Source organism: Centruroides vittatus, unplaced genomic scaffold, assembly GCF_030686945.1.
Source record: "Centruroides vittatus isolate TY-2023 unplaced genomic scaffold, ASM3068694v2 contig_150, whole genome shotgun sequence".
In the NCBI taxonomy this organism is placed as follows: Eukaryota; Metazoa; Arthropoda; class Arachnida; order Scorpiones; family Buthidae; genus Centruroides; species Centruroides vittatus.
In genome coordinates, this window is record NW_027120928.1 from 1,590,585 (window position 1) to 1,613,306 (window position 22,722).

The 22,722-nt window shown below is 32.1% G+C and overlaps 1 protein-coding gene across 1 annotated transcript in view; it reads left to right on the plus strand.

The window, feature by feature from the left end:
- mRpL19 (mitochondrial ribosomal protein L19) overlaps positions 1–22,612 on the plus strand; it is a 32,843-nt gene extending 10,231 nt beyond the window's left edge. Inside the window, exons 3-6 of the mRNA XM_067262628.1 lie at positions 8,624–8,748; positions 8,874–9,008; positions 15,505–15,692; positions 22,280–22,612. Coding sequence (XP_067118729.1) covers positions 8,624–8,748; positions 8,874–9,008; positions 15,505–15,692; positions 22,280–22,552 — 721 coding nt within the window. The 3' untranslated portion in view covers positions 22,553–22,612. The remainder of the gene's footprint in view (positions 1–8,623; positions 8,749–8,873; positions 9,009–15,504; positions 15,693–22,279) is intronic.
- Positions 22,613–22,722: the final 110 nt, after the last annotated feature.

Below are 22,722 nucleotides of genomic sequence, written 5' to 3' on the forward strand. Positions count from 1 at the left end.
TTTAACTGTGTTCTGAGAATAGCGTTTAACCTACTTTGGTATTCTTTAATTAATCTTTGCTTTATTTGTGTATGTTCTGTTAGTTTGGCCTGTTGGAATCCTAAATACTTGTAGAACTCGCCCTCTTCCATGGATTCAATAATGTCTCCATTTCCAAGCGCAAAATCTTCTTTCTTCAGGATTCCTTTTTCTATGTGAAGTGTTTTGCATTTATCTAGGCCAAATTCCATTTGTATGTCCTTGGTGTATGAATGTGTGATTTGTAGGAGTTGAAGAAGTTGTTTTTGTGTGGATGCATAAAGTTTTATGTTATCCATGTACATGAGATGTGACAGTGTATACTGTGTTGTTTTTTCATGTCTGATATTGTAGCCATATTGTGTGTTGTTTAACATGTTGGATAATGGGTTCAAGGCTAGGCAGAACCAGAGAGGACTCAAGGAATCTCCTTGAAAAATTCCTCGCCTAATAAAAATTTGGTTTGTTTGTATGGAAATGTTATGAATCTTGAGATGTAGTGTTGTTCTCCTGTGCTGCATAGTGTTTTGGAAGAACGTAATGAGTGATGGATGTATTTTGTACATGTGTAGAATATGTAGCAGCCAACTGTGTGGAACACTGTCGAATGCTTTTCTGTAGTCTATATATGCCATGTGTATGTTTCTGTGTTGTTTGTGTGCTTGCCGTAGAATGACTGAATCTATGAGTAACTGTTCTTTGCATCCCTTGTGATTTCTATGGCAACCTTTTTGTTGTTCTGTAAGAATGTCGTGTTCTTCAACATGTTTGTATATTTTGTTTGCGATACAGGATGTCAATAATTTGTAAAGTGTTGGAAGACTGTCTGTATTGGTCTGTATTGTGTGGTCTGTGGAATTGTTGTTTTTAGGTTTCATGTAGGTGATGCCCTGAGTAAGAAAATTTGGCATCTCTTGTGGATTGATGATGATGTGTGTTAGGTGTTTAGCTAGTTCCTGGTGCAGTGATGTAAACTTTTTGTACCAGAAATTGTGAATGTTGTCTACACCAGGTGTCTTCCAGTTGTGTGTTCTGTTAACAGTGTATTGGAAATCATGTATGCTTATTTCAACACAGGGCATAGTTGGTATGTTGTGTAAGTTTCTGTTCTCCTCCTCAATCCAGCCTGCTTCAGCATTGTGCGTGACAGCACTGGACCAAAGAGAAGACCAATATGTTGTGAGTTCTTCTTCTGTTGGTGTGCCACTGTGCTGTGTATCAGTGTTTGCTTTGTTATTAATTTGTCTGTAAAAGAGTTTTTCATTGTTTGTAAATAATTTATTTTGTTGTTTTCGTAGTGTACATGTTTTGTATCGTTTGAGTCTACGTGCTTTGGCAGCAAGTTTTTGTTTTAGTGTATCAATGTATTCTGTAATGTGTGTGTTGTGACGTTCATGTTTTGTGTGTGTTTTTATTTTCTTGAAAATGTTTTTGAGCTGTTTCCTTAATTTAGGTGTTATGTTGTTTTTAGTGTATTGTGTCAGCCTGCCTAATTGCTGTCTAATGTCATTTATTTGTGTTTCTATTCTTCTCTGCCAGGCAGATTTGTGATAGAATTGTGTTTTCTGTGTATTTGTCTGTGATTGTACTTTCAGTCCATGTTGTGTCACTACTGTGACTGCCCCAGCATAAACTAATGTATGAATGTCTGAGAGTGTAGAAATTGAATGAATGTAGTGTGGTAGTAAGTGAGTGTTTACATAATTTAGTGTTTTTCCTACTTCCTTCGACGTGTTGATTTTTGGTATTCGTGGTCTTTGTGTGGGATCTGTGCCTGTATATTTAGTGAGTGTTTCCTGAAATATAAGTGAGAGCGTATTAACTAAATCCATGTCTATGTTATCAGTGATGGATGAGGAAGTGTCTGTAGTATCATTAGTGGTAATTGTTGTATGTGTGTTATTATCAATGCTTGTTCCTGGATTATCCTGACAGGTTACATGATCTTCATTAATGTTAGATGTTTCTGTCTGTTGATGTATTTGATCAGCAACCTGTTGTTTGATAAGTTCAAGTGTTGTTTGTGGAATAAGGTTGTTGTGTATAATTGTTCTTTTTTGATCAACAACCCTTTGTTCGGTGACAGTGAGATGAGGATACTGTTGTGTGAATCTAAGGTGTAGTTGTTGTCTGTATGCTGTCATGTTTGTTTCGAGTTTTGTGATCGTGTAGTAAGTACGGATGATAAACTCGTTTATTTCTACAGTCCATTTCATCCGTTGGCGTGGTTTTCCAGCCTTTGTGGTCTGTGGATGCATTGCCACAGAAACACCAAGGCTGGGTTGGTTCCTCACATCTGTTGAGGGCATTGCAGTAGCCATGCTTGGGCCGGTGCTGCTTTCGCCACCGGTAACTAAGGGAGACTGTGGCCTATTTTTCGAACGTGAGCCTCTGCCTAACTCACGAACGCGGGCCTTGTTAACCCGGGCGACGTCCGAGCCGGTATCACATTTAGATCTGGTTACTACCATGATACATATCTCCGCAGAATGTGGGTGTGTGGTCACTCTTAGCTTCATTTCTCCCCATAGACCTTACTGGCATGGGTGTCCCTACCAGGAGCTTGTGCTCCATCCTGCATTGCCCTATGGATCAGTAAAATTACTGGGCTCTCCCACCACGACCAGGTGGTGACCACGGGAGAGTTGTTATTATGTTGGGTTAAGTGAGTGCTTATTGTGAAGGAACAGAACTTTTAAGTTTTTAAGTTTAACAATATTACAGCAATTGGTAATGGAAAAGAAATACATAAAATGTACTTTCTTTCATATTATATTTGAAGAATAGTTTTTTAATATTTCCTTACTGTGGAATTATATCCTATTAAATAAGTCAAATTTTAGAATTCTCTGTTTTTGTTTATCATTTTTTATTTTTGTTGTGTATTTATTTAACAGAATTACAGGTATATTTAATTATTTTGGGGCGTTTCCTGGCTGTTGGTGTGTTTTTTTATGACTTACTGCCCGATCTGCAATTCAACTGTTTGCCATTAATTGACTTTATTGAGGATGTCTTTTTCTACCATAATACTTTCTTTTTTAATTTTGTTTTTTTTTATTATTATTGGAGGAGTTGAACTTAATCCAGGTCCAATGTCCTGTACACCACCTTGTCCTTGCAATATAGCTTCGACTTCTGTTGGTAACGTCAATCTCCAAGCGAACCAACATTGAAATCATCTCGATTGGATGGTTATTTTGCATGGTAGGATATTTCTTCTCAAATTCCTCAGACAATTCTGTTTTGTTGAGGCATGTTTTGATACTATTCTATTGAAACTGGAAGAATTGTCATCGAAATTTGACCAATTGTCTAATCTACATAAGAAGTATGACAAACGTGTAACCTGCCTGGAAGGAGAAGTTACCGAACTTTCGACTTTTAGAACTGTATGTATGGATAATTTTTCTCTTTAGAATTATTATATAGACTCTGTATACAATGATTTGAAAAAAAATAACATTTTTGTTTCCAGTTTGAGTGGTAACAATGAAGAATTAGTTAACAATGCTAATTGCTTTGTTGAGTTGTTTAAAAGACAGAACAGAAGTCTATTTCTTTTATTAACAGTTATAAAATATCGGGAACTTGGCTTGTATTGTTCAAGCTCTATACTCAAACTGACGACAGATTTATTTTTAAAAATTTAAAGAAAATTCAGGAGTTGCTGTCCTTCTTGTGCATTAGAGTTTTTGATGATTTGTCATATAGATCAAGATTTAGACATAAAAAATTATTTCCTTTTTTGCATAAGCTAAATCTTTGAATAAAAAAAGCATTTCTGAAAGCTGATTGCTTGATGGTGACAAATTTACTTACAATTTAGAAACAAATGAACTGCAGAAGATTAATAATTTTTTAGACAAATCCAGTCAAAAGGATTAATTGGAACAATTGCTAAAGAGAGGGATAAAACTTTAGTAATGAGAATACTGTCTTGCAATTGTCAAGGAACGTTGGACTTGACAATGAATGTCCAAGAGTTTATATATTTTTAGCAAAATTATGATTTAGTTGCTTTCACTGAGACTTGGTTAACTAATTTCTATAAACAAGTCCTTTCTTTGTTGAATCCAGATTTATTTTTATATGAACAATTTGCTAAAAATCCAATTAGTTCTGGCTGTCCGTATGGCGGTCTCATTCTTGCAGTTTCCCATAAACTAGGTTCTTTAGAATTGTTGTTTAACTCTGACGATCTGATAGTAATTAGATTTAACTGTAGGAAAAACTTTTGTTCACTTAGTTATAGTTTGATAATTGTTTTTGTTTATTTGAGAATTTATCTTTATGATGTTAGCTAAAATGGAATATTTGTTGAGAAATTTTAGGAGACACGAATACTAGATTAGGGGAGGAATTAGAATTTTTACACTGGGTTTAATACTAATGTTTTAAATTCCTAAAGACCTAATGATTTAATATTAAATCAAAGAGGAAAAGGTTTTTTACAATTAATTAAGTCACATGGATTATATATTTTAAATGGTCGACGTTTCTCTCACTATCCGGCTAAATTTACGTTTCTTTCAATAGTTGGTCTATCTATTATAGATTTAATAACAGTAAATGTGAATTTATTAGATAGATTATTATGTTTTAGAGTTCTTGATATTTTAAATTCTGATCATTTTCTGATTTCAATATCGTTTGGATTTATGACAGATAGTGTATTGACTCAGAAACTTCCAAAAATTTGTTATGTATGGAAACAAGAAAGATTGAATAATTATTTATCTCTGATCAGTTTGTTATATATTTCAGTTAAAAGGACCTTTCTGTTGGATGCACAGAGTTACTATGATGAACTATCGACAACCTTGTTAACAACATTACAAAACACTGGGTTTTGTTAAATAACGTACTCTGGTGTGATGAAAACCTTTTCTTTTGTTTTTTTCATCACGTCGGATATAGGTTCTAGGAGTACGTTGTATAACCTTGTTAATTTCGGCTTTACAACGTGAAGTGGTTAAGAAAAATATTTCTTTATCATCATTTGAGAAACAGTGGTTTGATCCTCAGTGTCTACATTTAAAGAAAACAAAGAACTGAGTATTACGAATGTTTTGTAGAAATATAACTAGAAATCTATTGGATGAATACTGAAAATTAAATAAAAAATATAAGTCACTATGTAAGGCAAAGAATTCTTGGCCAAATTAAACTCATAACTATTGAGGACTAAAAATACTAGAGATTTTTGGTCATTAGTTAATAAATTTCGAATTAAGAAATCACGTGAAAATGTTATTCCCCTCGGATTGGTTGAATTGTTCGAGAGAGTATTTTGCTGGACCTAATACGGTAATTTATATTGATTTAAGCTTTGTTTATAATGATCCTCTTTTGGATGTTCTTATCACTTTGAGTGAATTAGAAAATGTAATCAGAAAATTAAAATCATCTAAGGCTCCCAGTCTTGATAAAATAAGAAATGAAATGATAAAATACCTTTCTACAGAAATGCTACTAGATATATTGGATATGTCTAACTCTGTTTGGTCTAGTTGCTCTTTTCCTTTATCTTGGAAACAAATTGCTTTAAGAATGATTTATAAGAGGGAAAGTAGGCAGACGCCAACTAATTATAGACCAATTGCTCCAATTAGTGTATTTAGAAAGGTTTTTTCAACTATTATGGCAAATCATCTGTGGAATTGGATGAATGAGTTTAATACTGTTATATCTCTCCAAGGAGCATTTATTAAAATTACAGCTGTTGAATACAATTTGTTTATTTTGGTTGGTCTTATTCAAATATCACTTTCAAGGAAATGAAGGAAATTATGTACTGCTTTTATTGATCTCAAGAAAGCTTTTGATACATTTTATCATGATTTGTTACAGTATAAGCTTAGGAGTAACGGTCTTTCTGTGTTTTTCATTAATTTACTTAAAAGTCTCTTCTCTAATACAAGATATCTTATAGAGCAGGCGTGGCCAACTTTTGTGTACTGTACATAAGATCTACTTTTTATCTTAAAAATATGTTGCGATCGACTTGTTGTCATAGGCATAGTCTAAGTGGGGAGGGAAAGGTGTGAAATACGTACTATGTTTATACATTGTGTTTCAGTACGAGGTGCACTCCCGCAGGCTATGGGTAGATAAGCAAAATATATGTTTAAAACTATTTTTTTATTTTTTAAATCACTTATTAAGTTTTCGAGATATAGGCTCATAATGAAAATAAATTTCCAGACCGAATTTTTGATATTTGCAGCTACGAGTTCATTCCGTACAGGCGGTACCTAAAAAATTTGATTTTTCGACTCTTTAGTAACTTAAAATATAATTTAACTTTTTTATCAATTGCAATGTATAAGTTGTGGTACTATTTGTTCGTAAATATGAAAAGTTGTTATAAAAATGCACAGTATGGCTGATAATTTGATTACAAGATTTCACTTTTGCAATTTTTTTTTTGGCCAGGAAAATTTATCATTTTTAGACATATGTTTTGCTAATCTATCAATAGCTTGTGGGAGTGCACCTCGTACCGAAACACCCTGTATATCTACCTACGTAAAAAACAACATAATTACTTAACGGGCCAATAAACTCGCGTCCAGGGAAATTAAAACAACGCCAGTAATTATTAACAAAATTTATTAATTCAAATTAGCTACAGATAAAGACAGATTTAGAATTTATTTTATTACCTTAATATTAATGGAAGGACTGAATTTCATGTCTCTAAGCAAGGAATCATATAATTACGTGTATATCCTGACAAAGTTGGTAATAATGAGTCTTCAGTATGGTAATCGGTCGGGACAGAATGTTGTTCGGTCTTCGTTAACTTTAAGTATGAAAATACCGATTCACACAGGTATGTAGATCCGAAACAAGATTAAATATATTCGCTGCGTTCGGTGATACTGGGATATTTTTCTCGGTTGACGTATGACAGTACCAAATATTCAAGCTAAATGGCTGTGTTTTTCTATGAGTTGAGTAATAACTGCATGCATACTGTTGCATTTGTGCGTTACGTTCACACGTTGCATTCGGTTACAAGTGTAACACATTAAGTCGAGACATCGCGAACATTCGACTAAAATGGCTTCTCGATCGGCTTGTTGGCCACCCCTGTTATAGAGTTCATTTTGTATTGATTATGTTGAGTCCAATAGAGGGTTACCTCAAGGAGAACCATAGAGTCTTATCCTTTTAATTTTGTTTATGAATGAACTTCCTAACTTCATGAAAGATCAAAGCTCTACAATAGCATTGGCTTCTCATATTGAAATTAATTGTCTTCTTTATGCTGATAATGTCCTTCTCTTGGCTAATTCAGCTTCTGTGCTTAGGAAAAGACTCAGTGTTACTTGGAGAAAACCGATCTGCAGTTAATTCGGAAAAGACGAGGCTTATGATTTTTTGTAGAGGTGGTAAACATAAAAAACAGACAATTTCAGTTTGGAAACCTGTAAACTGGAAATTGTGCCAAATTTTAAATATCTAGGTCAGTGATTCCCAAATTTTTTCAATCCACCGCCCCCTTTGTTTCGTAAAGTTATACCCAACGCCCCCTAACCCATTTTCTCTTGTGTGAGAACCACTTTGGGAACCACTGATCTAGGTATTTATTTTTATTCACATGGCACTTTTTCTTATCACTTAAATAAAGGTTTACTTGATGCAAGAGCTAAAATCTCCAATTTCATCAAGTTATTAAAATTAAAGCATCTTCATTAAATAATTATTTTAGATTATTTGATTCCTTGATTGGACCAAGTATTTTTTACACTTTACTGGTTTGGGGTGGAATTTTAGTGGACAGATTTGAGGCAATACATTTGTTCTACTTTAAGCATATTGTTCCATATTAAGTGTTCCATATTAATAGATCTGTCTTGGGACCTGCACTGAGAATGGAATTGGGAAGACCTCCCCTCGCTATTAATTTATCGATAAATTTGTTTCGGTTTTGGAGGAAACTTACTGACCTATCGGAAGACGATTATCAAAAATTGATATATACGAGACTTTCGCGGGTAAATTGTAATTCTTTTTTGAAGCCATGGCCTGTTATAATTAAAAAATACATATAACTAGAAGACAATCCAATATTATTTAATAATTCTTTAAGTGAAAGTTTGTTCCTCCTGGATTGTGATCAATGACTAAGAGATTTATATTGGTCAAAAAATGTTCATTATTTGAGTGAAAGGGGTTGGGACTCTGGAACTTTTCTTAATGGAATGTGGACTCCAGCACTATATTATCTAATTTGAGTTACAAAATAGTCATTTGCTGCACAATTCAAATTAATTATGTTACCATTTATGTTTATTGAAAATTTATTTAATGTATTGTGTGATGCTGAGTGTTTTTTGTGGAATGATAGCGATGAATATGAGAAAACACCTTCTTGATTCTTGTAATATTCTTTTGTATATCCGAGCTGCTACACTGATCTGATTTTTGTTATCAAATTTTATTCGGTGACAGTTTTGCGATGTTAACATTACATAAATTATATACATTTTTTGTTCATATATCAAATTTAAAGTAACAATGATATTTAACCTCTTTTGTAATAACACCCGTTATATCAAATAATGAAGATTGATTGATATTTAATTATTTTCAGATATATTTATCCGGAATTTTTGCCTAACCCGCAAAGAAATCGTAGACACAAAATTCGTGAGTCTCTAGAGAGGATGGATATGTTAAAGCGTAGATCCGTTCTTGAAATTCCAGAGTTTTACGTTGGTATGCTAGCAAAATTTTTTCATATAATTATATCTGTATTAATTAAATTTGTTTTGTAAATTGTAATAGCATGAATAAAATATAAATATAAAATTCAAAGAATACATATATTTTCATTCTTGTAGGTAGTATTCTTGCAGTAACTGTATGTGAACCTTGGTCACCTGGAAAAACTAACAGATTTGTTGGAATCTGTATAATGAGAGAAGGGCATGGATTAAGAGCCAGCTTTATACTTAGAAATGTAGTCGATCATTTAGGTTTGTATTCAAAGTGATAATGTACATTTTTTACACTCTTTTCAAACTGCAGTTAAATAATAATCAAACATTGACAAAAAACCTGTAAAATTCAGCTTTTTATTAACTAATCAAACATTTTCAGCCATTTCAATGACCTTCCTCGGGAATAAAAATCAAAATCATTTGATTTTTTATAAAATGAAGTTTGTTATGGAAAGATTTTGAATGTTTGAATTTTCATAGCTGTCTAGTGCGCAAGCCTGTAAAAATACAATACGTATGAATTACTTGTACAAATATATATATAAAATAAGAATAAATACCTAAATAAAAATGCTGCTCCCCTACAATACTACTAGAACAGTTACTCAAAAACTTCATTAACGCGCACATGCCTCCACACAAGTACAGCATAAAACAACCGCTAGAATTGCTCCAGAAATTGAAAAATATGAAATTAAAAAAAGGAAGTTACATCACGGTACTAGACTTTAAGGCTTTATACTCTTCAATAAAACTAGAGCCATATTTTGCCATCTGAGAGACTTCCTAATGAGCAAGATCGAAAATACAAAAAAACAGATACTAGAACACATATTCATCAATTTTTAATTTTAAAGGAATAATATACACTCAACATAGAGGAGTGGCAATGGGAAGTCCTAAGAACTTTAGAGAAAGCCATGATACCAAAATATGCAGTATATGTCTTAATATATGCACGCTATGTTGACGACGTCTTCATTATCTGGAAAGAAAAACCAGATGTACAACAATTTATTAGAGACGTTAATTCCAACAAGTTCGGCCTAGAACTTGAGCTAGGACAAGAGAATGATAAAACTATGCATTTCCTAGACATAACAATAGAAGTAGAGAAAGGAGGCAAAATTGCTACATAAGTGTACAGAAAGCCAACTTATAACCTGTTAATACCATGGACCTCCCACAACCTGGCAAGTTATAAACTAGCAGTGTTCTGGGCACTTATAAATAGAGTGTACACACACTGCAGCAAAGTACAAGACAGAATCAAAGAATTAGAGCACATCAAAAAGCTAGCTAGGCGATTTGGAGTCAACCAGAAGGCAATAAAGGCCATCATTAACAAAAGAAGAATAGAAGTTAACGAAATTAATGAATGGGAAAGAACACAAGAATATACCGTGATGGAATACGTGGCACCCCTAAGCAATATTTACAAAGAAATAGGAACCGTGACAAAAAGATAATTTTAAAAGGAATCCAACAATATACCAAATGCTGTGTACAAACAAAGAAGACATAGACCAGAGCCTTATTACAGAAATTTATAGAATACCCATACAAGACAAAAGGTAACAAAAAGAGCTTTACTACATCAGGAAGCTGTACCACAGGGAGGTCATTAAAAGAAAGATTAAAAGAACATAAAAAGAACATACAGAAAGAACAACCAGTCACTAGCGATGTATGTTATAGCAGACACGACAGAGGTAGTAGTGGATTGGGAAAGAGCTAAAATAATACAAAAGATTCAGAACAAGAGAGACCATAAATATGCAGAAGCACGGAAAATATACAAGACCGACCAGGAAGGACAAGCAATAAACTTTAGAGAATCGAGTAAGTCTCAGTGGCATGGAGAGCAGGCATAATCTGAATACTTTAGTATAAAAAGGGACGAACGGTTAAGGAATTATGCACAGTTGTGTTAATGTTTTAGTTATATATATAAATGGTATATAAATATAAAACAAGAATAAATACCTAAATAAAATATAAATATGTGTACAAGTAACCTGTACATATTGTATTTTACAGGCTTGCACACTAGACAGCTATGAAAATTCAAATGTTCAAAATCATTCCATAACAAAACTTTGTTTTATAAAAATCGAAATTGTTCGATTAGTTAATAAAAAGCATCATTTTAAAGGTTTTTTTGTCGATGCTTGATACATTTTTTAGATATGTAAAAGCTATATTTCATTTTACAATAATAGAACTAGTTTCTATTAATGTAAAATGAAAAGTAGATTTAATTCTCTCCTCATCCTCATTAGGGATGTGTACAATTATCCACTTGGAAAGAACACCATATGACTCTACATTTTGTTAAATCAGTCCTTTATTTACACACATTTCTAGGTACAATTTATATATATAATATACTACTCATCTACCAACTTTAGTCACTTTGTTATATCTCCTCACTCCAAAAGGGGAGAGTAAGACTTCTCTTCCTTTTAAGGGGAAAGCCTGACCTTGCTCCCTTCTGTCATGCTATTTCAGGTCCACCTTCACTAGGGCACTTGACTAATCACATTATGTGTAGCAATTCCTGGCCCATCTGGAAAAACCAAATCTCTTTTGTCTTTGCACCAAACCTGAAAAACCTATTTGACAGGTAGAAATAGTGAAAGATTAAAATTTGAACATTTAATTATAAAATGTAAGCTTTTAGCAATTTATATTGATGAGTGAACTTAACATTGCTAAGATTCTTTAAAAATTTTAATAACATTTAACAGAGAATATTTTAATTCTTAAAATGTAAAACATTTAATTCTCAATTAACTGTTACTAATCTAAAAATTTTTGACAACTGCTTAATTTGAAATCCTTTAGACTAGGTAATTCCTAACTTAAATAATTGAATTATATTGTAAAAAAAATGAACTGTAGAGAGAGCTTGCTCTACTTTCAGTGTGATATAGAAAATAATTTTTTAATTTTCCAAAACTTCAATACAGACTTAAAGTTTTGGTTATGATTTTATAATTTTTTTGAACTGATTTAGATTGACAGCAACTAATAGGAGTCATTCTTATTCTTTCAGTTTATCAAAAAATGAGAAATAATTTTGATGGTGACAGTAACTTATGAATCACATTTCATATGACTCTATGAGATGTCTAAGAGATTTAAAAAATAAGAAAGTAGTATTTTTTCCATAAATTGGTAGATATAAAAATATATTACAGTGGAACTTTGCTTAACGAGCATAATTTGTTCCAGAATCTTACTCGTAATGCAAAACACTCGTTCGGCGAAACAGTTTTTTCCATATAAATTAATAAAATATTTGAGTATTTTTTTTGGCATGGAATGCATTATCATATGTTATATGTATAACATTTATTCAAAGAAAATTATACAATATACATTGTTAAGGAGTGTGAATCAGCATCATCGTTTCTTCTAGCGCAAAATGAACCAACCTGAAATGCAAATTCAATTTTCAGAAAACAAAAATAATTCACAGATATGTCTGATAAACATGCTAAAGTCTTGGGCTATGTAAAGGCTATAGTTAAATATTAGAAATTAATTAATTTCACTAGAGACAGGCAGTTATGCTTCCATCTCGTATTAAATTCAACGGCCAATTCAAAATTAAATTTTAGAAATGTCTATCTCTAGTGAGATTAATTAATTTCTAACATTTAACTGTAGAAATAGGCCCAAGAATTTGTCATATCATTTGGCGTGTTTATTATATAATGGACTACGGTTGTTGATGTTTATATGTAATATGTCCGAACACAAGTTTGGAAAAACGTGTGATCACGAGCAACACTAAGATGCTAGTGGAACGAGTGCTAAACACAGACAGACGGAGCGTGCGCACAATCTGGGACTTCCCCTCTCCCCGTCACTCGTTATTCCACCGTAATTTATTTCTTCAAAATTTGTAAATCAGGTTTCAATGATTTACAAAGACCTATATAAAAATATTTCTGAAAAATTAAAAACAAGCAAGAAGTATCAATTAAAGAAATACTAAAGAATTTTTATTTAATTATTCCATTGCACTTTTTTTTGATAAAAAGTAATTAGGAAAGAAAAATATAGCATATTTAATAACATTATTAAATTTAATCTCCTTATAGAAATTATAATATTTTTAGCCCAATGTCATATGGCAGTTGTAGCTTTATTATTATATTTTTGTAAATAAAGTAAACTGTGTTTAATTATTTTAGATAAAATTTCTATTCTAATCATTTAATTTTCTGTGTAAATGATCTGATCCCATGTATATTATCATAATTTTTTAAAATATTCTTGAATTTTGAACATTTTTTTAAAAATGACCTAATTTAGATACAAATAATTTTTCATGTTTAAAGTTTTCAGTCTAATTTATAGACCATTATTAGGATTTGTTTTAGTGAATAGAAAATTTTTAAATTAGAATTTAAAAATAAAGACAATCCACACAAATGTCGAAAAGCACGAACATACTAAAAATATTTATGGTATCGACCTTAAATTAGACGAATAGTCTAAAAAATTTTTCATTTAGTGTTTGAGAAATCCTGTAAACAACAAAAGGATTCTTTTTTATCCTTTGCATCAGTGTTTTTCAATCACTAGTCCACAGAAAAATATTTGGTTGTACTGATACTAGAGAAATTGATTACAGATGACTTTATAAATAGTAATCTAGAGTTACTGTACAGTACAGGAATTCTAAATAAGTTAATAAATATGCATAATTCGTAGTTGCATATAATTACCGGTCCGCAATGAGAAAAAGTCAAGAAAAACACACTGCTTTACACAACTGAAACATTTGATAAGTTCTTGATGCATTCAAGCATTTAATTTCTTCTGTAGGCATAAACTATGCAAATCTAAATTATTTTTTTAAGTTGACAACAGATTGTTTTATGTTCTGTAAAATTCTTTGTGTACTTTACTTTTTAGGAAAGTTGTTATTATTATAATGTATTTCAATTTTAAGTAATTAAGACAATGGATTAATATAATTTTATCAGTGATAATACGTTGTGAAATGAATTTCTGTGCATGGTGTTAAAAGACATTATTGAATACGGGTAACCCCCGTATAACACGGGAGTTACGTTTCAAAAAATTGCCATGTTATACGAAACAAAGAACTAGTGCGAAAAGGGGGTTAGGTTCCAAAAATTAAAAAACGTGCCGTTAAATACTTCTTTAAATCGGATTTATTATTCGCAAGTCGAAAGGCCGAATGCAGGCGGGCATCGGGGCATACAAAATTACAAATAAAAATGATAATATACTGAATATTATACTGTAAAAATATAAAATAATTTATATTGTTAATTTAAATAGTAGTCAAGGGCGTCCCTAGTGGCCATTTTTGGGATACATTGATAGAATCCGGTTTTTTGGCTTTGTATAGTAGATTTTTTCACGGGTAAAATACTTATTTATTATTTAAGTAAATATTTTAACAGAGGATTATTCATCTTATATGATAATCTCGGCACGAGCATCATCGACTGGTAATAGTTTTTATTACGTTTCATGTTGTACTGTACGAGTGTTTTACCTAATTCCCAAACCGTGTTATACGGGGGTTACCTGTATATATATATGTATGATTAATAGTACACATATTACTAAGTAAAAATCCTTAGTAGATTAGATTGTAAGTAGATGAGGTCAAAACTTATGTCACAATGTGCATGGAAATGGGAGGAGGTGGTATGGAACATCTATAAAGATTTGGAAAGATTATATTCTTTTTACGTTGTATGCAATGTGAAAGGGGAGGGTCTTGCCAAATCTGTAACTTTCTAATACTGTTTTATTAAAATGATGTACATGATTTTTGGCATTGCATATTAATCAAATTTAGAATCAAATTATGTCTTCTTTTTTCAAAAGTGTATTTTTGTATTTTTATATATACACGGACACTGTGTGGACTTACACCGTAAGTTGGCCGAGTGCTAAATCATTCCTAGTCGGCACCGTGAACGGTTATACATAAATTAATTAAATTTATGGTAAACTACAAATACCGTTATCATTTATGATCATCATCAAAATTGTGTTTACTAAGGATTTTTACCCAGTATGCACTATCTGGCAGAATTGATTTTGTAATATAGGATGTCAAAAGAAAGCATATTTTTATTCATTTTCTTTAAATTACACATAACTAAATACAAAGTATATACCTTTTTCTGAAAAGGTTTTTTTTAATAAATTTATAGAAACAAACTGATAAGATGATTTTAGAAAGTATATCTAACAAATCTTCACAGTGTCAGTTTTGTTCTCAAGAAGAGTTTGTATTTAATGTTACAGAGAGACAACAAAATAAATAATTTTAAGTTAATTTTTAAAAATTTTGTATTTTCTAGATAACAACACTTAAGTCATTAGCCTTCTGCCCTGGGGATCCAGGTTCATATAGCTCAGACCTTCATAATTTTTCTTCAGTAATATTGTTAGAATATGATTCCTTATGTAGGTTAGTCCCAGCCATAATGTGCATAATTGTGGCTGGCCACATAGTTTTAATGTATTTATGTTCATCTTAACCAATTACTCAACCAAAAATTATTTCATATAACAGTGACCAAAGCAAAGTTTAAGTTACAAGTTGACAGATATAAGTTTTATTAGATATTTTTAACATACGATTACTAAATCCCTGTAATTATTGATGTACTGTTATTAATTATTCAAGCATATATATTTGCATGTATAATTTCAATAATCATTTCATTTATTCTTATTTCTCTAGGAGTCGAAATTAGATACGATTTATATAATCCAACCATACAGAAGATCGAAGTGTTAAAATTGGAAAAGCGATTAGATTTTCATTTAGTATATTTGAGAGATGCAGCACCCGAATACAGTACGTTTCCGTTTGACATGGAAGCCGAAACACGCACCGAAGGAACGCCCGTTCCAATTAATCCAATGAAAGTAAGTGCTCACGTTTTTATACAAAAATCATTGGCAATTATTTCGTGTTCGGTATTAAAATTACGAAAACTTATATTTTACAAACTATGCCCAATTCTGTTTTTTTACACAGTAGATTTGTTCCAGACCTTTTAAGATGGAAACAAATCTTAATTAACAATATTAACAAACCAGCAAAAATAATACAATCATCTGTATTAAATGCTTGCTTTCAGGTAGCCAACTGTTTAAATTTTTCCACAAAGAAATGTTTCTATCCTGTTTTAGGACAACTTCTTAATAAACATAAATGTTTGTTTGTGGAAAAATAAACAGTTAGCTACCTGAAAGTAACCATTTAATATATATATATATATATACACACAAGCCATTGTCGTGTCACGTCCGTAACCCGATACGCACCTCCTCTCCACAGAGTCGGACCCACCACGTGGCAAAGGGGGGGGGCAGAAAAAGACGTAACAAAACTAGATTTTTGAAGTATATTATTTTTATTTATTTCAATTATTTAGAAAGTGAAGATATTCTTTATTCAAATATAGAAATCCTGTTTGCTGTTTGTGTATTGATTCATTAAGATTAGTTTTTAAGATAAAGACGTAATATTTAAAAGTTTGATGCACTTAATATATATAAATGCTTTAAACGTGTCTCTTGGGAATTTGTAAAGAACACCCACTAGGGGACATTCCGGGCTACTAGTACTAATATAAATGGATGTGTTTGTTTCAGTTTTACTTAATAAATCAGGAGGACAATAACATTGAAAAGTCTAATAGAAATTTATTATATTTATTATTATTTGCAATTAAATAGTAAATGGCATATAAAAACTATGCATTTCTTCTGATTTCTTTCAATACAGAAATCATAAGAACAAGTCACTAAATTTTTGCTTACTGTTTCATTCACAGGATAAAGTTGGAATAAAATTCTGATTGGGCAAGCAGCTAACCAAACCAATGACATAGTTCATTTCATATGAAACAGATTGTATACTTAGCTGCTTGCCATCTAAATACATTTAAGTGTGTGGTGAAAAACAGCCAAAATATGTAGAATTTGCCTTTAAGGTTGCTACCCATGCTCAAATAAATTTTAAGAATTTTTTAAGCAGTTTTCTAGAAAAGGAAGTAAAAAACAAAATCAATTCTCTTCCATAGGACTTGTTAAATTTTTTTCTTGTCGATGTTTTGATCTATGATCTATGATAGCAATACAAATCTGAATTTCAATAGAATCATCACTCCCAAAAGACAAAATATTTTGGAATTGATCATCACTATTTAATATAAAATGCAATAAGACTATGATGAAAATACAGTAGAACCCCAATTAATTGAGGCAAACCTGTACATTATACAAGATTTATTGTAAAGTGGTATATTAAACTATAAGAAAACACTGTAGTGAGTAGCTGATGCTAAAGTGAATTTTTTTAATTTGCTTTGTGCCCTGTGAATATTAAGACGATCTTTTTACCTCGTTCACAATGAGGGCAAATGGATGGCGAGGAATGGAGTCCAATATATCGGGGACACGATACTGAGGTGACTGCAGAACATCGTGGAAAAGAAAGTTTAAAAAGTAAACAAAATCATTTAACTTCAATATGAGAAACAATTCACATTAAAATGTAACTACTATATACTTAAGCTCTGTAATAAATTATATTTTTTGTAAGAACAATATACCTTAGTGAATTGAATTATGTAAAAAGTATTTTTATATATATATTTGAGACTATACATACAGGACGAGTCAATTTCGTTCGGTCCCTTTGCACGCTGTCGAGGTAATAACAATTCCACGGCAGAGTCGACCTTCTATTGTAGCCTACGATAAAAGGTCGACTCGAGAAGTATATTTTTTTGTAAAAGTGAATTTGTCCCGGCAAATTTTTTAAAAGGTATATTGTATCATTTTCGTAACTCTTATAACTTATTTATAATTTGAAATGGCCGGGGCCATCAGTTTTCAGATACTCGAGGCAGCATTGGTCCACATTACCTTGGATAACTGAATTTCTACAAATCAGGGAAAAATCTTATAGAAGTGATCATTCATTTGTTAGACTTTAAAGTTTATAGTTTATTGATATCAATAATCTTTTTGAAGTGTTTGAAGGAAAAGAATGTGAGATGGAGAAGTTGGTAGTGTCCTATCAAACGCTGGGTAATAACACTCCTTCAACTGCCATATATCATTGGGCTATAATTTGGCAATAATAATTATAAATTATACAGCATAATATATGGCAGTTGGAGGAGTGTTATATTCAAACGTTGGGTTGTAAATTGTCATTATAGATCATTTCCTGCATTCCAACTGTTTCGATGTTTCTGATGAACATTGCTATACTGCTTTTCCGCTGGACTCTAGAAAGATTTAAGAAGAAGAATATAAAAGGAAGAAAACATGTCATTAAATGTTGTTTTGTTCATATATGTTAATTACTCCTTTTTCGTAATTCTATACATTTAAAAACAGACAAAATTTGGATGTTTTCGTGCTGCATTATATATATCCGAAAACATTAGTAAAAATGTAAACAGAGTAGAAGATATTGTAACACAAGTGTTACGATCACTCTCGTACACACTCGTCGAACCTTTATCTCCCGCGAAACAAATGTTTTCGGCCTCGCCCGAGGTCTGCTTTGGGTTAAACGAAAACGGAATCCGGTTTTCGTTTAACTCGAAGCATACCTCGGATGAGGCTGCAAACGTTTGTTTTGCGAAATTTAAGCGGTACCGGAGATAAAGGTTCGACGAGTGTGTACGATAGTAAAAATGTGTTAATTTGAGGTATGCTGGTGTAGATGTTTTTGTTTGTGTTTAAATTAATTAATCCCAGTATTGGAAAGTTATTGATTTTTTTTATCCCTTCTGGACTACAGTTTTTCAGCTTCATTCTAAATACAGACAGAATGTGGGATGCATTCTATAGTCTAAGTCCCCAAATTGTCTTACTTGGAGACCAACAACAATTCCCTCCTGTACTTTTGCATCAGGTAAGCAGAGCTTGATACGAAGAGGATTGCAATATTCTTCTGACCTTGTATGTTTGCTGCACGATCTGGCTACTTTTTTACCACACGACTGGTTCTGGCTCAACTGTCCCATTCACGTAAAAACAGCAGAATTTAGTTAATGCTCCTTATGTTACTGTTGTTTGAATAAAAAAAAACATTTTTCTGCAAAAAACTGTGGATAATAGAAGATTGACTTCAGATTTATATTCAGCATGCTAAAATACATGTGAAAGAAAATGTGATTTTTTTACAGGAGGATTTTGATGCAGAACGTCGTTATCGATATTTTAGACATCTGGAAGTGTCGTCAGTACTCGTGAACAAAATTTACTATACGGTAGAGCATCGATTATCCGACTTAATTGGAGACCGGGGTTGGTCGGATAACCGAAAAGTATGAAAAAATACATTATTAATATAGTGTATTAGGCCCGGTTTAAATACTAGCCTCCCTTTCATGGTCGAGCCGGTGCTGCCAACTAAAACATGCAAAAATTTAATATTATTTTTGTTAAAGTAGCCAAGACATAACCAAATATTGTAGCGCCACATCACTAGCGGACATTTGAATTTGTCGACTAGAACGCGGTCGGATAATCGACGCTCGACCGTAATAGGAAATGCCGTCAATAGACAGTATTAGTATTTCTCTTAAAGTTTTTGGCATCTTAAGAAGCAATTTTCGAGCATAGAAAATGTTTTATTTTAAATGACCAGTTAGATTCTTTTGTAACATATATTATACATACCAAACATCAATTCTGATACAATGGGTTGTGATGACTTATTCAAAGGGAAGTATATTCATCTAGAATGACAGAAAATCATTGACCATTTTTATACATCTACTCAAAATAAGATTTATGAACACATGTCTCCTAATGATCAATACTCATTCATTGGCTCTTAAAGATGGTTTAAGAATGATAATGGGGGATTTTCTATTCTACAAGGATTTGTGAAATCACAACATTGGAACTAATTTGTGGTTCATTTTATGAAACCTTTTGCATACATCAATTCTTGATGTATGCAAAAGGTTTCATAAAATGAAATCACGCGTCACACAAGCTTTAGAAGTTTGTGGAAATAAAGAATTTTCCGAAAAAGATTGGACCGTAGTCAACGGTCAACTGGTCTTAAAATGCGACAAAGAAACAGAATGAAGTTTGTGCTCCGAAGATGCAAACTTATCGAATCTACGGCACTCCTCGACTGCATCTTTTTCTCAAACGACGGTACGAATCGAGAAGAGCTCAAAAATGCCGTTGCCCTTTGCGATATCTCCACAATTCCGAAACCAGAAACAAAGAAATTCGAATCCGGAGAATCTGTCGATTTATACAGATTCCTTTAAGGAAACACGCCCCTTCCACATATACGCGGCCGTTTTGTGAATGCGACACGTTCGGATCTCTACGCGTTACTTATATTGGTACGAGAGTAATATAAATGACGACGACGGCAAAGAGGAGGAATTTTAGAAAATGCCTCGGTCACAAGATCGAACGTTTTCGATTCCAATTTATCCGACTACCTAACTAAGTTTTCTGTTTCTGGAGCAGGCAGTGAATTTGCAATGCACGAAGCACAAGAAAAAAAGAAGAAAAAAATCTAGATTGAATCTTTGTTATGAAAAATCCCACCAAAGAAAATGTTCACTCTTCTTTACAGCCCTTGCATTATACAAACAATCAAGTGGACGACCGGTAGATACCAGTTAAGAACGCCTAACTCTATAACGTAAATACTGACAAAAGTATGTTTCCTTAACATGTGAAAAATATACCTCCATCCACCTTAAATATTGGAAGCTCTACAATGCAGCCTGTGGTTTGAAGCTGGGTGATTATCATATTAAAATAATAGGAAATTTTAAAAATAAAAGTTAAAATTTTATAGTTGCAGAATTGAAAAGTATTGTTCTGTGCAAATTTTTACTCAAAAAGTTACCACATCTTTCGGGCAAGAAATCACAAACTGTGATTTCTTGCCCGAATAAATAATTTATTAAGTCTTAAAATATAGCTAGTATCACTTTAATGAGTTTTTACACGGGACGTTCGACGTCCTTGTTGCAAAAAATTACATCTACCAGAAGATGCCAAGTTTCTAGTAAAAAATAATTAATTAATTTCTTGAATTTTATCAAATTTATATAATATATATATTTTTTTTTTGTTGTTTTTGAAATTATATATATATAATTTCTACTTACTCATGTAAGATCACAGATTACCAAATACAGCATGACATCACTGATCTAAAAGAACACTTATAACATTAATGTTAAGTTTAACAATACAAAAAATTTTAATGTTATATCTTGTTTATAAAACATGCATTTCATAAGGTGCAGTACAGTCTGTATAGCTCCTGCACCAATAAACCCCAACAAACCAAACCATAAACAAGATACTTGCATAAATCATTTCTCTAAGAAAAATATCAATTAAGTAAAATGGCTAAATTGCTCGTATTTAGCTTCGTTTTCAAAGTTTGTCGAAACGATCGCCTTTTATTTATTTTCGCATTCCAAAATACGTTTGGCGATCGATCAGCCCGAGTTTGAAAAAATTCCTTCGAAACGTGAAAAAATGAATATCCAATTAGAAATTAAAATGTTAATTGGAATAAAAATGACGGTCGGGTCGTCTTCTCGCCCAAATTTTTATCCGTCGAGAGATGCCGGTAATACGTAGATTTCGAGCAGTCCTCTGGCAGTGTCCTCGTAAAACATTTTTGATTAATAATTGAATAAAAGGTGACCGACGGGCTTTATATTAATTAATGTAAATTTTTGTCTTCAATTTTAATCTGTCTAATTAAGAAAAATATGATATTCTATAATCCTTTTCAGAGAGGTTTTTCAGTTTAAGGTGTTTTAATACAAAAACATCTTAAAGTGGACTGTAATCCTCTTTTCGTCTACGGGTGGTCGTGGCAACCTGTTTAGATGATCAAAAGAAAAATGAGTTTTTAAGTTAATTCGATTATTGTGTGTAGTAAGTATGGTTGCCGTATATTCGAATTCCGTGCGTACCGTTCTCGGTAGACGACCCGACGGCAACGGTTAGAAAATTTACGGTTTATTTTAAAAGGTTTTTAATCAAATGCATTTCGGGTCCGTTTACGTTTCCGACCCCTCTTCGGTGCCGTTAAAAATACAAATCGTAGTAAGGTTCGCGACATTATTAAATATCGGGTAAAAAGGGGGGAATATAATAACATGTACCATCATATAATATGTCAGTTTTATCACAAAATTATGTTTCTATATTTTTTTTGTGTTATTGTATTCACCCCTTTTTACCTGATATTTAACAGCACCGAAGAGGGGTTGGAAACATAAATTGACCCAAAACGCATTTGATTGAAAACCTTTTAAAATAAACCGTAAATTTTCTATTGCCGTAAGGTCGTCTACCGAGAATAGTTTCTTTGGATTACGAGGACGGTACGCACGGAATACCATTATACGATTTTAACTCTAGTGTCGTATTTTTTTAAGCTAAAGAAAATAACGCTATACAAATATTTATCGTCAATTTAGGTTAAATTAAAGCCCCTTCCCTGGTACGCTCATTGGGAACGTTTCGAACTGAAAGGAATAGAGTACGAACTTTCGGAACTAGATTACAGGAAAGCAAAACGACACGAAAAGCCCTGGGAGAAATTCGATTTGATGAAAGAATACAGAGAACACGTTCCCGAAGAACACCAGAAAGAAATCTGGGAAGAAGTCCACCGACATCATGTATCTCAAAGTCAGAAACAGAAAAAAGAAAGACGTAAAAAGCAACTGTTGAAAGCCAGAGATAATTAATTATGTATTAATAAAGATGTAGTTAATTTTATTAATAAAGCCATATATAAACTCCATAAATTGTTTTTCTTTTTATAGTAACAATCCATTTACTTTATCAACAATTTTAATTAAAAAAACTCTTATGATATATTAATTACATAGCAGTTTAGGCTTTTAAATAGAGATTC